This window comes from Neopsephotus bourkii, unplaced genomic scaffold (genome assembly GCF_033783945.1).
Source record: "Neopsephotus bourkii isolate Nb327-2 ecotype Australia unplaced genomic scaffold, CSIRO-AGI_Nbou_v1 NB_1765, whole genome shotgun sequence".
Classification (NCBI taxonomy): Eukaryota; Metazoa; Chordata; class Aves; order Psittaciformes; family Psittacidae; genus Neopsephotus; species Neopsephotus bourkii.
The window spans coordinates 6228314-6241060 of record NW_026902239.1 but is presented as its reverse complement, the minus strand read 5'-3'; the positions used below and the strand labels follow the sequence as shown (position 1 = coordinate 6241060).

Sequence of the window (12747 nt, the reverse complement as noted above, 5' to 3'; positions counted from 1 at the left end):
TTTTGCAGCTGGTAGACAAACAGCATCTCCTTGTAGGATTAGAACTCCAGGGCATCTAGCATGCTATGTGTTCACACCGAAATCTCCCTAACAGCAGCTTGTTCACTTTCAACCAAATGTTCAGATCAAGTACACAGAGGGGGAAGTTCTTTGCACAAAATCTGACTGCACTGGATGCTTAGTCTCTCTGAGGCCTGTCAGGATACTAATAACTACATATAGTTCATGGTCACTTCCCCACCCTGCCTTCCTCCTCCTAAGAGTTTCACTTCAATATAAGCCACCAAGAAGAGTGCTACTTAATATTCTGATACAAAACTACAAGAGATACCTTCATGAATGGCACACAATTACAGTTTATAACAATTCCACCATTTAGCATCACTTTCTTCTAACTTTAACATATTCTAACTTTTTTTCCCTCCTGTTTCTTTCCTTTCTATTAACAGCACTCACACAAACTCCCAGAAGGGCTGCACTGCTAGCAATGCGCACACCTTGATGATGATGGGTAAGGAGGGCTCTGTTCACCCTGTCAGCACGGCTCTCTGCCTTTGCACGGCTTGATCATCAGTGGAGGGGGTCACAACGCAGAAGCATATAGTTTCCAGCAAAGTATCTTGGGGCGCTATCACTGAGCTGCAATTAAGGTGCAAAGCAGAGTGAAACCTTTCACTTCCTTCTACAGTCTGAAGAAGTGGCCGGTCCTGATGCAGCAGCCTTTCACCAGCAAAGTAGTGACAAGGCTGGGCCAGTGGACTGACACACCAGACCCAGGCTCGCTCTTTACACTGGTGATTTTTACAATCTCCCTTCCTCCTGCTGACATGCTTTTCTCACCTCGGATCTGGAATAGCAAAGGAGGGTGTTTCAACATGGCGAAGGTGACCATCCTACTCTACAATTCCATAGAAAATGCCGTAAAAGACCGGCCGCAGGCCCCGAGCCTCTCCTCGGAGCATCACGGGCAGCGGGAAGCCTAAACCCGTGCTACCAGGGGCATGTCACCGGTCGGGTGCGGAGGAACCCGGGCGGCGGTGACACAAGCGGCCGCCCTCCAAAGCCACGCCCGCCCCGCTCTCCCCAGGCCGGACGGCAGCACCAGGCCGGGAGTAAGGAGGGTGGCGGCCCCGTGCCTAGCGAGGTCCTACGGGGCGCTTCGGCTCCGTCCACCGCTCTCCCAGAGGTTCCCCCCTGCTGGCAGCCCCTCCCAGGTGGCCAGACACCGCCCCGACCCCCCCCTTCCCCTCCTTCCTCCCTCCCTTCCTTCCTTCGGGAAGGCAGCAAGCACCCCCCGTCGCCGCAGCACAGCTCTCGCTGCTCTTACCCAGCCACGGCGAACCCGGATCCAGAGAGCACTGCTGACGGCGACAGGGCGGGAAGAGGCCCCCACCCCTGCCAGCCGCGACGGCGGAGGCCTGGGGAGGCAGGGCCGTTCCGCTGCCCGCCCACCGGCTTGAACGGCGGGCGGGGTTTGACCACGGCAGGCAGTCCGGCGCTTCTGGTGCGGCCCCTGGTAAGCCGGCTCCTCCCCGGCCTGCGGGGCGTGGCTCGCAGCTGACAGGGAGAGCGGGGCAGCCGTGAGCTGTCAGCAGCCCTGTGGGAGTGGAAAAACTGGGGAATGAGGGGGAAGTGTAGTTTAAAGAAAAGGTGCTGTCGCATCAGAAATGAAGGGGAAAACATGAGTACAGAAACAATATTACAGAGAAAATTCCAGTGTTACTACGTTAACAGCCTGCGCTGAAACACTGCCTTCAGTTTTGATCATATCTAAATGGGAACAGACACTTGGAATAAAGTGAGTGGGAAATTACCGATATATTTAAAGGTGTCTTTAAATGTAGAGGTTTAGAATATTTAGCTGGGCGAAGGGGCAAGCCATGCCAGGAACAAGGAAAAGTGTAGGGTGTATTCCCATGGCTGCCAGTCCTGGGCTGGGTGTACAGGGGGTGCAGGCCAAGCGTGGCTGTGAGGGCAGCAGTACCACCAGGAAGCTATGGGAGGCAGAGACATAGGAATCCCAGTCTCCTTACCCAGGTACCTGAGAAGAAGGGGCAGGGGTGAGCCTCGAGGCCATCTGCATAGCAGCTGGGGTGCTTCTGCATCCTTCCTGGCTCTCCGAAAGGAAAATTACAGCACCTGGGCTCCACAGTGCCCTAGGTTGGGCTGCTTCATGTGCAGGATGCCCCATGTGCATTAAATCCCACAGAGTAAACAGCATGCAGGACCTAATTGCTGGGAACACTGTCTCCTCCACAAAGACCAGCTGCTCTAGAGAAGAGCTGGAAAACTTGGGAAGTGCAGGTTTATTTCGCTACAGCATAGGCCTTGGTCACCACTAATATTTAAAAATAAATAGACCAGTGGAAACCTTAATAACAACCTGACCAAATAACACTAATAGTAAAGCGCATTAAACTGACCACACAATAGAGTGAAGCTGAAGGCCTGCGGTAGATAAGACTACCCTTTACATAGGTGGCTCCTCCTGTGTCTCAAAGCTTGCTGAGAGGCAACATAAACTTGGAGACTTGTATGGCTTCTTATGTTAATTGATGCTTGGAAATCTCACTTTCATAAATTAAAGTTACTAAGGAAAAAATACATCTCATATGTACATTTGCTTCAGGAATTTTGTATACATTAGCAATGATTTTACTTTCTACATGTGCAGGTGTTTCATCCATGCTGTTGGCATACTGAAGCTGATCCAAGTTGATCCCACTACATGGTGTGCTAATGAGAGTATAATGCATGTCCTTTCTGAATTAGGGCCTTGCCTTGATTTTTGTCTCCAAACATTTGTCATGTAAATTTTATTGATTGAGCCCAGTCACTCCTGATTCACAAAGCTTTAGCTGAGCTCGCTGTTTTTCTCCAGAAAACAATACATCTTTTGCTATCTGATTTTAAATATGTACTTTCCATTAGTCATTAATAATTCCCTTCATCAGTGAGAATACTTTATCATGCAGATAACTGCTCTTGGTACTTTTTTTGGAGGTAATGCACAGACATTGCTAATCAATGTTCATTCGAAAGAGGTATCCAAATGCTTTCACAGTATCACAGTATGTTAGAGATTGGAAGGGACCTCAAAAGATCATCTAGTCCAATCCCCCTGCCGGAGCAGGAACACCTAGATAAGGTTACACAAGAATGCGTCCAGGCGGGTTTTGAATGTCTCCAGAGAAGGAGACTCCACAAGCTCCCTGGGCAGCCTGTTCCAGTGTTCTGTCACCAGTGTTCCTAGTGATACTGGGTGTTTTATGAACAAAATGCTGGTGTTCACCCACTGTCAGCTCACTTATCTTCAGCATTCACCTTTTATTGTTAAATAACTAAAGATCTTTGTGATACAATTCTTAAAAGTAACTGGTTGCAGCAAACATATTACAGCTTAGAAGGAAAAGCTGGATTATAAAACAAAATTTTCTTTAAAATCTTGTCTATACTATGAAAATATAATATTATATTTTTTCTATACTATGAAAATATATAATATTTTCATATTCTTCAATACAATGATATAAAATAATTATGAAGATACAGTTAATAGACCAGCCACAATGTCATACTTATTGATCAGATACTGCTACGAGTACAGTACATCCTTAAAAAAATTTTTGTTAACACCTATAGAAATGCCATTGACTGTGAGAATGTGCTCTGTTTTACCCTTTAAATGAAACAGGGAGATTCCTTCTATTTTCTGCATGCTTTCCTCTGCTAGCAGTGGTGTATGGACAGGAGCTGTAAAGAAGCGGCCTTTAATTGTTATTGTCAGAGATGCTGAAACGGAGTGCTGCGAAACAATTCTGTCTCTAAACTCATTGGCTTCCTTCTAGAGGGTTACTTGGGGACTGGGGACAGACTTCTGTATTTGCTTATCTTTCCTGTTGCTTTTGGAGCATGATTAGATTTCAGTTGATTAAATGAAATGGGGAAAGCTCTGGGGAAAGAAAGGGGAAAATGTTTAAACCTGCTATGCTGTTCATAGGCTCAGCATACCACAGAGGATGCTCTGAATATTCACTGACTGGAGATCAGAATATTTGCCAATTATATTCTGATAATGTGTTTAAAACTTAAGTGAAAGAAATGTCATTTCAAACACATACTGTTTGAAGATCCATACTCAGTATTGTACCTGATGTTTGAAAGAATTGGAAGTTAAACAACACCAACATAGTGTGATTTTGAATGAGCATGCCTTCCTCCTAGCCCAGAATCTGAATCCACTCCACCTTTCTGAATGTGTTTCTGTCTGCCATCTCCTGCTCTTGCCCTGGCACTGAACTGACAGGCACATCAGCCCAGCAGCATGGGTGGCAGAAGCATCAGGGGCTACTGGTGACACAGAAATGAGGCACTCATTTCCGTCCAGCTCCCTGTGCCTGTGCAATGCATGATGAAATGAAGGGGAAGCAGCCCAACCCTGCCCTTGTATTCCTGCTGAGTGTCCTCTTTCCAAGTTGTGAGTGATGCCTAAGTGTTTCTGTAATTTACCTTGTGGATGAGTTTCACTGTCTGCTATCACATTACTGTCTGCTATCACATTTTACTTCCATGCCTTTAACTTTTGATAGGAAAAGATATGCCGTCAGTATTTGGTAATAATGGCAAACTGTCTGGCAAAGTTTCCAAGGTGGTTGTTACTTATGCACTCCATCATCAGGAACAATTCCCATTACTGTTGTTATCATCTCCTTTTGCTGATTAAATTAAAATATCTGCTTCAGAACCTGAAATGATATTAGGTTTCTGTAACACCCCATGCTGTACAAAATTATGATGGATGATGGTTTCCAGCCTGGACAAGCTAATGGATTAATTATTTTGCAGAATGGCCTATAAAACCTATTTGTTTGTGGTTTTGTTTGTTGGGGATTTTTTTAAATGCATTGGCCATTTGCATGTTATTTAGTCTGGTACTTTCTCTCTAGCAGCAGTAATTAACATGGCAGAATGTTTTAAATAAACAGAAAATATTTGTTCTCAATACTGATAATGTTTCAAAAACCAAAAAAAACAAACAAACAAACAAACAAAAAAAAAACAAACAAAAAAAAGAAAACACCAAACCAACCAACCCAGGAAACTTCCTTTAAGTTTCAAAGATGGTATTATACTTTCATAATGAAATGAGATGACATTATTGTTTCAAAGCCCAGTCTTTAATAGTAGTGCCTACTAATACACAGTCTTTCTAACTTCAGCCAGACCATTTTGAAATTATAAAGAGTTATAGAGGACATACAGTTAAATGGTGAAATATTATTCAGATGAAGAAATACAGATCTGCAGAAGGAAATACATCAAAAGTAAGAAAATCCATGGACTTTGAGGTCAGCAGCTAGCTCTGATGTAATCTGATAGGTTTTCATTTGGAAAATGAGGTCATTGTTGAACAATTAATCTTCATCATCTTACAGCACCTCCTTGTTTTCATTTTATAATTCATAATTACCTTCATTGCTTTTTGAAACCATGGAGAAGAAAAAAACAAACATGCAAAGGGATCATAACAGAAATTGGATAGATAAACCAAATAGACATCAAAAGCAAGGGCAGATCGGGAGTTATAAGGATGCTGAATATATTGTTTAGTGATAGTTGTGAAATGTGGTGTCAGAAAATGGGGAAAGCAATCCTGGCTATTTCCAGAGTTTTAGCAGCTTTTCCTTCTCACTTGTTTGCTCTGCCACTGTTACTGTGCAAATCAGTCCTCTGGGCTCTGTTTTTCCCTCTCTCCATAATTCCTGCCTGCTGTTTAGCCAAAAAGGAAATGTAGCAACAATCACATGGTGTTATGGCATAGTCCTTGTACAGCGGCATAGGTGGTTGTAACCCATCAGGAGAATAAGGCTCATCCACTTCAACAGAAGAAAACTGTAAAGACATATTATCTGGTGAGGCTCAAAAAGAAGTGGCCAGTTAAGTGTGTTCATGGCAAATACCCTCTGTGATCTGTTGAAGACCAGTAGAAAAGATATCAAAAACCAACTAGAAACTCAGTGGAAGTTCACCTTCTCTATTGCTTTGCCTGCAGTGAGTTCAGAGCAAAAGGCATCATTGAAAGATGTTATTAAGGTGCACCTACAGCCTGACCGAGTTTGAGACTTGCAGATTTCTATATAGCTAAATGTCTAAACTTCTATTACATGCCTTGTTTAAGCTCAGTGCTCCACAGCTGAATATCTAGTGCAATTTTAGATGCCCAGCTGTGTCCTGTCTAAATGCTGCTTCATTGGTGCTGGACGCTATCCCATGTAGATGTAGCAGGTTGCCTAAGGCATTTTAGGTGGCACTAGACAAATGATTCATATCCTGTTAGTATTCACTAACTACAGCCTGAGCTTAGAAAGACATTCTGGCTATGCTATCATCAGTGCATACCATAATTATGAACACCTACCCATACACATTAAATTTAAGAGTCTTAATCTAAAAACTCGTCTCACAGTCCAGGTCTTTCAAGATGTACCACAGCTTCCCTATATATTTCTATGGTAATTTAACACCTGAATGTTTCTAAGAATCCAATTCTGCCTTTCACTCTTTAGCCTGGTTGCTTGGGTTTGGTACCCTTGTTGTCAAAAATCTACAGCTATATGCAGTAGGGGTCAGATTTTTGCCTTCTGCTACAGCATGAGTGAACAGAGGAACAGCAGAAGTAGCCATGGCTTCTGTCCTAAGAAACAGTGAAGATTAATACAGCAAACTGGGGGGATATCAGATACTGAGAGAGTAAAGTGGGACTGAATGATGCTCCAACTCCAGACATAAGGCTTCATAAAGGTCCCAGTTTAAAAACACCAACATTTTACAGTCACTTTCTGTTCAGAACATCCCTGAAAATGACACAAGCCCTCTTTCTCATCTCCTTCCTCCAGACATATGCTTTAGTGTTAAATATTTTAAATACTGATATTTTTTCTGATTTTGGTCTTAAGATTATGGTTAAAACTAAAGAGTTTGAGATAAACAGGTATCAGAGCAGATTACAACATCTCGAAGCTATAGCTCGTTTGTACTAGTAGAGGAAACTTTCTTGCCATGCAAAAAGCATAACAATAAGATAAAAAAAAAGGGGGGAAAGTTTTACCATTTAGTTTATTGCATACATTAAAACAGTCAGCTGCTATGAGAATCACAGTATTGCGTTGATTTCCCACAGAGTATCTGCTGCACAATTCCTCTCTTTTGTTCTTACACATGTGGGGCCTGATTCAACTGCCTGCAGCACCCAGTGAAAAACTGTCCACTTCTTTCAGTAGGCTGTGGGGCATCTGCTGGTCTCTTGCTGTTAGTTGCATGCTTTCTGTTGTCTGTTCTGTTTGTGTTTGTCACTCAGAAAATATGCAGCTGACTGGAATGACCTGTTTTAGAAGGCACTAAATATTTGAACAACCTTCAAACCTAGAATAGTTTTATATACCATTAACAGAAAGAAAATTATTAGAGCTGCTATTTGGCTGCTTGTTAATTTTGTATAGAAGAGTTACTGCTGCTTAGTACAACTTTTTTTTCTGATAAAATATTAATAATAATGAGGTAGAAAATAACTTGCTTATGAATAGTACAGAACTTCACCAAGCAGCTTGCTGTTAAACAGAGGTCTCAACTTACCAGCATCTACAGATTTAAAATTGGCCTTGTGAAAGCATATAAACATAGCTGATGTAAACTGAGAACCTATGCTGGCATTTTTTTGCACAACCCAAGTATGTAGGCATATGTTGTGTCTGTAAGCAGACATTTCTTTGGAAGCAAGCAAACAAAAGAGCATGTGCAGTCTCAGGATTATCATGGAAAAGAAAACAAAAGAACAAAACATAAAACATCATGACACCTACTGGTATCTGGAGTTGGGGTATGCTGTGCATTCCGTGTCCTCTTCCCATTTCTTCTCCCTGCCTTTATGCAGTAGGAGTAGAAAAGATACAGAGTAAGGCAAAAAGGGTGTTCATAGTTAGAGGGTGTTCATAGTTAGGGAGTGACCTCCTTGCACACACAGATCAAGCAAGCACATATTCTATGGGTTTCAATAAACACTAATTCAGAATAGTATCTCCCATATGTAGCCTTTGACACAGGGGCACATCCCTTGGGCTAGAAAAATAGTGCAAAAAATAGTGGTGTAACTGAGGAATAGTATGGACATGGTCTTCTTTGGAGTTGGCTACAGCTAATTTTCAAATGTGTGTTGGAATCACATAGTGCAAGACCTTAATAAGGTGAGCCTGCAATGTGTTGTGGAAGGTGAGTCGCAGAATGGCATGTATATTTAAATTGCGGATGTGCCCAAGCCAACTGTTAAAAAAAAGTTATAAATAAGAAAAGAAATACTAGCTAAATGAATGTTGAAGAATATTCGTGAGAATATATATGTATGAAATAGCCTACAATATTTTCTACAGTGCACATGAAAGCTTTGGTCATTCCTGGTACAAGTCTACTGTAGATGTTCTGGAGCAAAAGATCCCATGAGTTAAGACTAGTTTTACAGCTTTCCTGAACCAGCGGTAGGAAAATACATAGATCAAGGGATTGCAGGCAGAATTGAAGTAAGCAAACCAAATTAGGATGTCAAACAGAACTGGGGGGGGTAATGAAATCCAGAAGACTGTCTACCATAGTGTCAATAGTAAAGGGAAACTAACACAGGAGGTAGACTCCTACAGCTACCACAAGAGCCTTTGCTGCCTTTCTTTCACTCTTAAGTGCTCCCACGTGTAGCTGAGAGCCTGGCTTGTTTGTTAGCCACAGTAAATATTTTCACATACAAAACTATCATTACAATGCAAGGGAAGAAAAATACTGGGAAGTTCAACCACCCCCAGAGCTTGTTGAACAGCAGCTGACAACTACCAATACAGGGCATGTCTTTCAAGAAATGGTCCAGTCCTTCTACGATCACTTTAGTATAGAGGAGGATAGAGGTATAAGTCATAGGCACTGCCCACCCCACCCCAATGTAAATGAAGGCCACTTTGATGGTGAACTTGGTGGGGTAGAGCAGAGGTTCACAGATAGCACAGTACCGATCAATGGAAATGAAACAGAGATGAAATATGGAGGTCAAGCAAAAGACTGTGTCCAGAAATGTGTGCAGCCTACAGAAGTCATCTCCAAAATACCAGCAGCTCTCTACAGACCTAATGCTGCTGAAGGGAAGCACAGTCAGTCCCAGGAGGAGGTCAGCAAGGGCAAGGGAGAGAATCAGGAGGTTGGTGGGCTTGTGCAGGACTTTGAAATAGAAAGCAATGATGACAACAAGGAGGTTCCCCAGCACCGTGAAAAGCGTGCCCAAGGCACAGGCCACATAAATGGCCAGCTGGACTCCAAAGGGGTATAAGGTCCTGTAGCAGGAGCCATTCACCTCATAGCAGAAGGTGACGAGCATCTCCTTCTTAGAACTGGGGCTCTGGGGTGAACTCATGCCAGCTTGCCCACGTCCCATTGCCTCCCCCAGCTCTGCCACAAACCTGGAAAAGGATTCACCTCTCAGCAGAGGTGCCAAATGACTAACCTGAAAAAAGGTGATAAAAAAGCAGATTAGAAGGAGAGATGTCTTTTAATCTAATACTTTTATTGAAGCCATCAGGCGGTTTCTGTATTTCAAGTGAAAAAATGAGCCTGATTCCTCTGCTTTATATCTCGCAGCTCTAGATCTATGTATTCAATTCTTGTGGCAACATTTTTATATTACATTTTGGTTTTCTTTCAGCGAATACCATTGGTAGTGCAGGAAATGCAGCAAATACAGAGGTGTGTGAACAAGCAGTCAATAAAGAGAAGGCCTGCCTTAGAAAGAAAACCACTGCTGAGTAACAGGCATTGCAAGCCAAAGCTCCTTAAGGGATTTGAAAGCTTATTCTAGTATAATGGTACACTAGTTCTTTTGAATTTCCCTGAAAAAGAAGTTCAAATTTAATTATGGATCTTTTTATTAAGTAGAAACTGTGAAGTGATTATTCTAAACCAAGTAGTATCTGATTGCAAAGGGAAACTCTTCAGGCCAAGTGGCTTATTTTATAGTGTTCTGGCTATGGGGATGTATGTCGATATTCACTGTGCTGATTACATGAATAGGCAAGGCAAACAGAAATATTGTTATATGCCCTAAAGATTGCCCCTGCTTTTTACTTATGAAACTGCTATTTCAGTTTTAAGGTATACAATTTTTTATTTGAACTGCAAGAAACATACAGTATTAATGTATTATAATGGATTATTAGAGTAGTCTTTTAAACAAATCAGATAACTGAATTATGATTTTTGACAGTAAGACAACTACAGTTAAACACATATTTGTCTATACGTACTATATGTATCTCTGTTCTTGAAATGATTGATATAATAGCTGGAAATTATTCCCACTTCTCCCATCCTTCCCAGCAGCAGCAAAACATAATAGCAAACTTCTCAACTGTATTTCCATAAACTTTGAAATCAGGAATACTTACAGTAAAATTTCTCTTTTCATAGAATGAAAGCTGTACTGCAGTGGACAGAAATCCTTTTCTATGTACATGTCTACTGCCTGAGTGGAAAGCATGAGATTACATAAACCAGATAGAGTCCCTATAGGTGACTAATACGCCTTAGGGGCACAGCGATACTGTTGTGTATTTGGCAAAAAAAAATGCCATTTTCTAAGAAGAACTTTAAATGCACATGTGCTAAGCTGCTGTTGAAACTGCATAAAGATTTACATCGGTGTTTGCTGTGAATTTTCTTTCTTTGTGTGTTCTTGCAAGAAAATGCAGTTAATGCTAGCTCATCCTGGGGGGCATCAGTGACTCTCACCCTGTGGGGGAGTTCCTTGCCTGTTCCTGAGCCTCAGTCTCCCTAAAACCATGCCTTTCACTCCAGAAGGAGGTACATCAGGTACCTCTGGATTTTCCTTGCTTCCCCATAGCAGTCCCCATTTCTGTTCTGCAATACAAGCTGGCAGAAGAGGTGGATCAGCAGCTTTCACTCCTGGATGATTTTATGACATTTCTTTGACACAATGGTCCATTTTAACATTGACATTACAGAGACAAATATCACTCAGGAAAGTCCTAAGTTTTTTATCTTAGGCAAGATATGGGGTTTCAAAACAAGCTTCCCATTTCTCAGTGAGTGTTTTCCTCATGCTCAGATCCTCCACTCTCATCTCCTGCTCAGTCAGGGCAATCTCATACAAGCTCCTTAAGGAACTCTGATGGTACATCTCTCAGAACTTGTCCTCCTCTTCCCTGCTTTGCAGTTAGTTATTTTACAAGGTCTCCAATATGACCGTCATCCTTCATCTTCGCTACTTTGAGTTTCTTAGGTTAAGAAGTTGCCTGCTGCCCAGCTACTCTCATATCTCTCTTGATGCTTTTCAGACACTCTATGCCAAAGGCTGCTGATGCCCAGCAGAGAGACTGTTAGAATAACACTGAGGCAATTGTCTAGACTGAATTTTTAATATGAGAAAGAGCAAAAGTCAGCTTTGATTTCCTTGTCATTCTGTTTTATATCAGGACATGCACAGCAGCTATTAGAATAGGAATTGAAAAACTCCTACAAGAGCAAGAGCAAGATTTATTTTTTTTTTCAGTTTTGCTTCAACAACAATTTAAGGCAGCATTTCCACAGTGTTAAAAAAAACAGTGCAAAAAGGTATTGACTGGGCATAGTTCTGTGAAACACTGTGCTTAGCTGGAGACTTGCTGTAAAACTTCAGAGTTTGGTTGGGTTTTTTTTGCCTTTTCCTGTTTCCACATTTTAATAAGTGATCATTTATATTAAGATTGTCAGAGGCTTTTAAATAGCTCTTGATATTAACAATAGCTTTTGTTCTTGGTGCTCTGACATTTTCATTAGTTTTAATTCTTCCTGTATTTTGTATGCAATAAGGTATTATTCTATACAAGTACTTTGTCACTGAAATTCCAGGTACAAGCATGTCTTGTCGAAATACTTAACCTGTCTAGCTAGATAGCTGTCATGATGCTTCGGAAGTGATTATCACCACCCCTAAAAGGAACAACATGAAACAAAACGATCTCAGCTTGCCCTTCCTGTACACATTACTTCTTGGAATTCCTTTGCATTTTTTCCCCTGCCTTCTCATCTGGTCATGGGAAAAAAGATCAGTTCACAATTAAGAGAAGGCTCAAATATTGACAATGTAGGTCTTTATTCTTTGGAACAAGAAGAGCATTTAACGTGTACCAGTTTCAAATGTAAGGATGCTATCATAAAATAGAAAATGCAATGATACTCAAGATGTTTGTTCTATTTACCCTTCATTCTTCAGACAAAGCTGCTGGATAGTCTCAAACTCAACTTCTGTTGAATGTACTATGCAGCCTAGTGTACCACAGGAAAACACACACAAAAAAAATAGAAGTATGCTATCTGATATGGTTTGATCTGCAGTGAAGAAGACATGAATAGCCACTATCTTCTTATATTAAAACTCCTGGAAATAATCTCTAAGATCTAAATTCATCTAAGCAACCTTTAAGTCTGACTTCTTTATAGAAGAAGACAATTTCCAGGGATTATGGACTTTGTAAGAGGGCCATCATTAGTGCCCCTTTGCTGTGAAATTTTTCCTCACAGCTTCTGAAAGAGTTAGTCTGGGATCCCTAAATAGAATAGAGTAGCATGAGAAGGCTATGGGCTTACTAAATTGACCTACATTGAGCTAGCAAACATAAATCTTCAATCTTGCATCAAGTCTATTACAGCCATATATTGCTT

General features: G+C 41.5%; 1 protein-coding gene across 1 annotated transcript; it reads right to left on the bottom strand.

The window, feature by feature from the left end:
- Window positions 1-7985: 7985 nt before the first annotated feature.
- LOC133225585 (trace amine-associated receptor 5-like) lies at window positions 7986-9619 on the bottom strand. Its single transcript, XM_061378107.1, is given in 3 exon segments — window positions 7986-8609; window positions 8611-8737; window positions 8739-9619. Coding segments are annotated over 3 exon segments (1023 nt in total). The 5' UTR covers window positions 9467-9619; the 3' UTR covers window positions 7986-8441.
- Between the last annotated feature and the right edge of the window lie 3128 nt (window positions 9620-12747).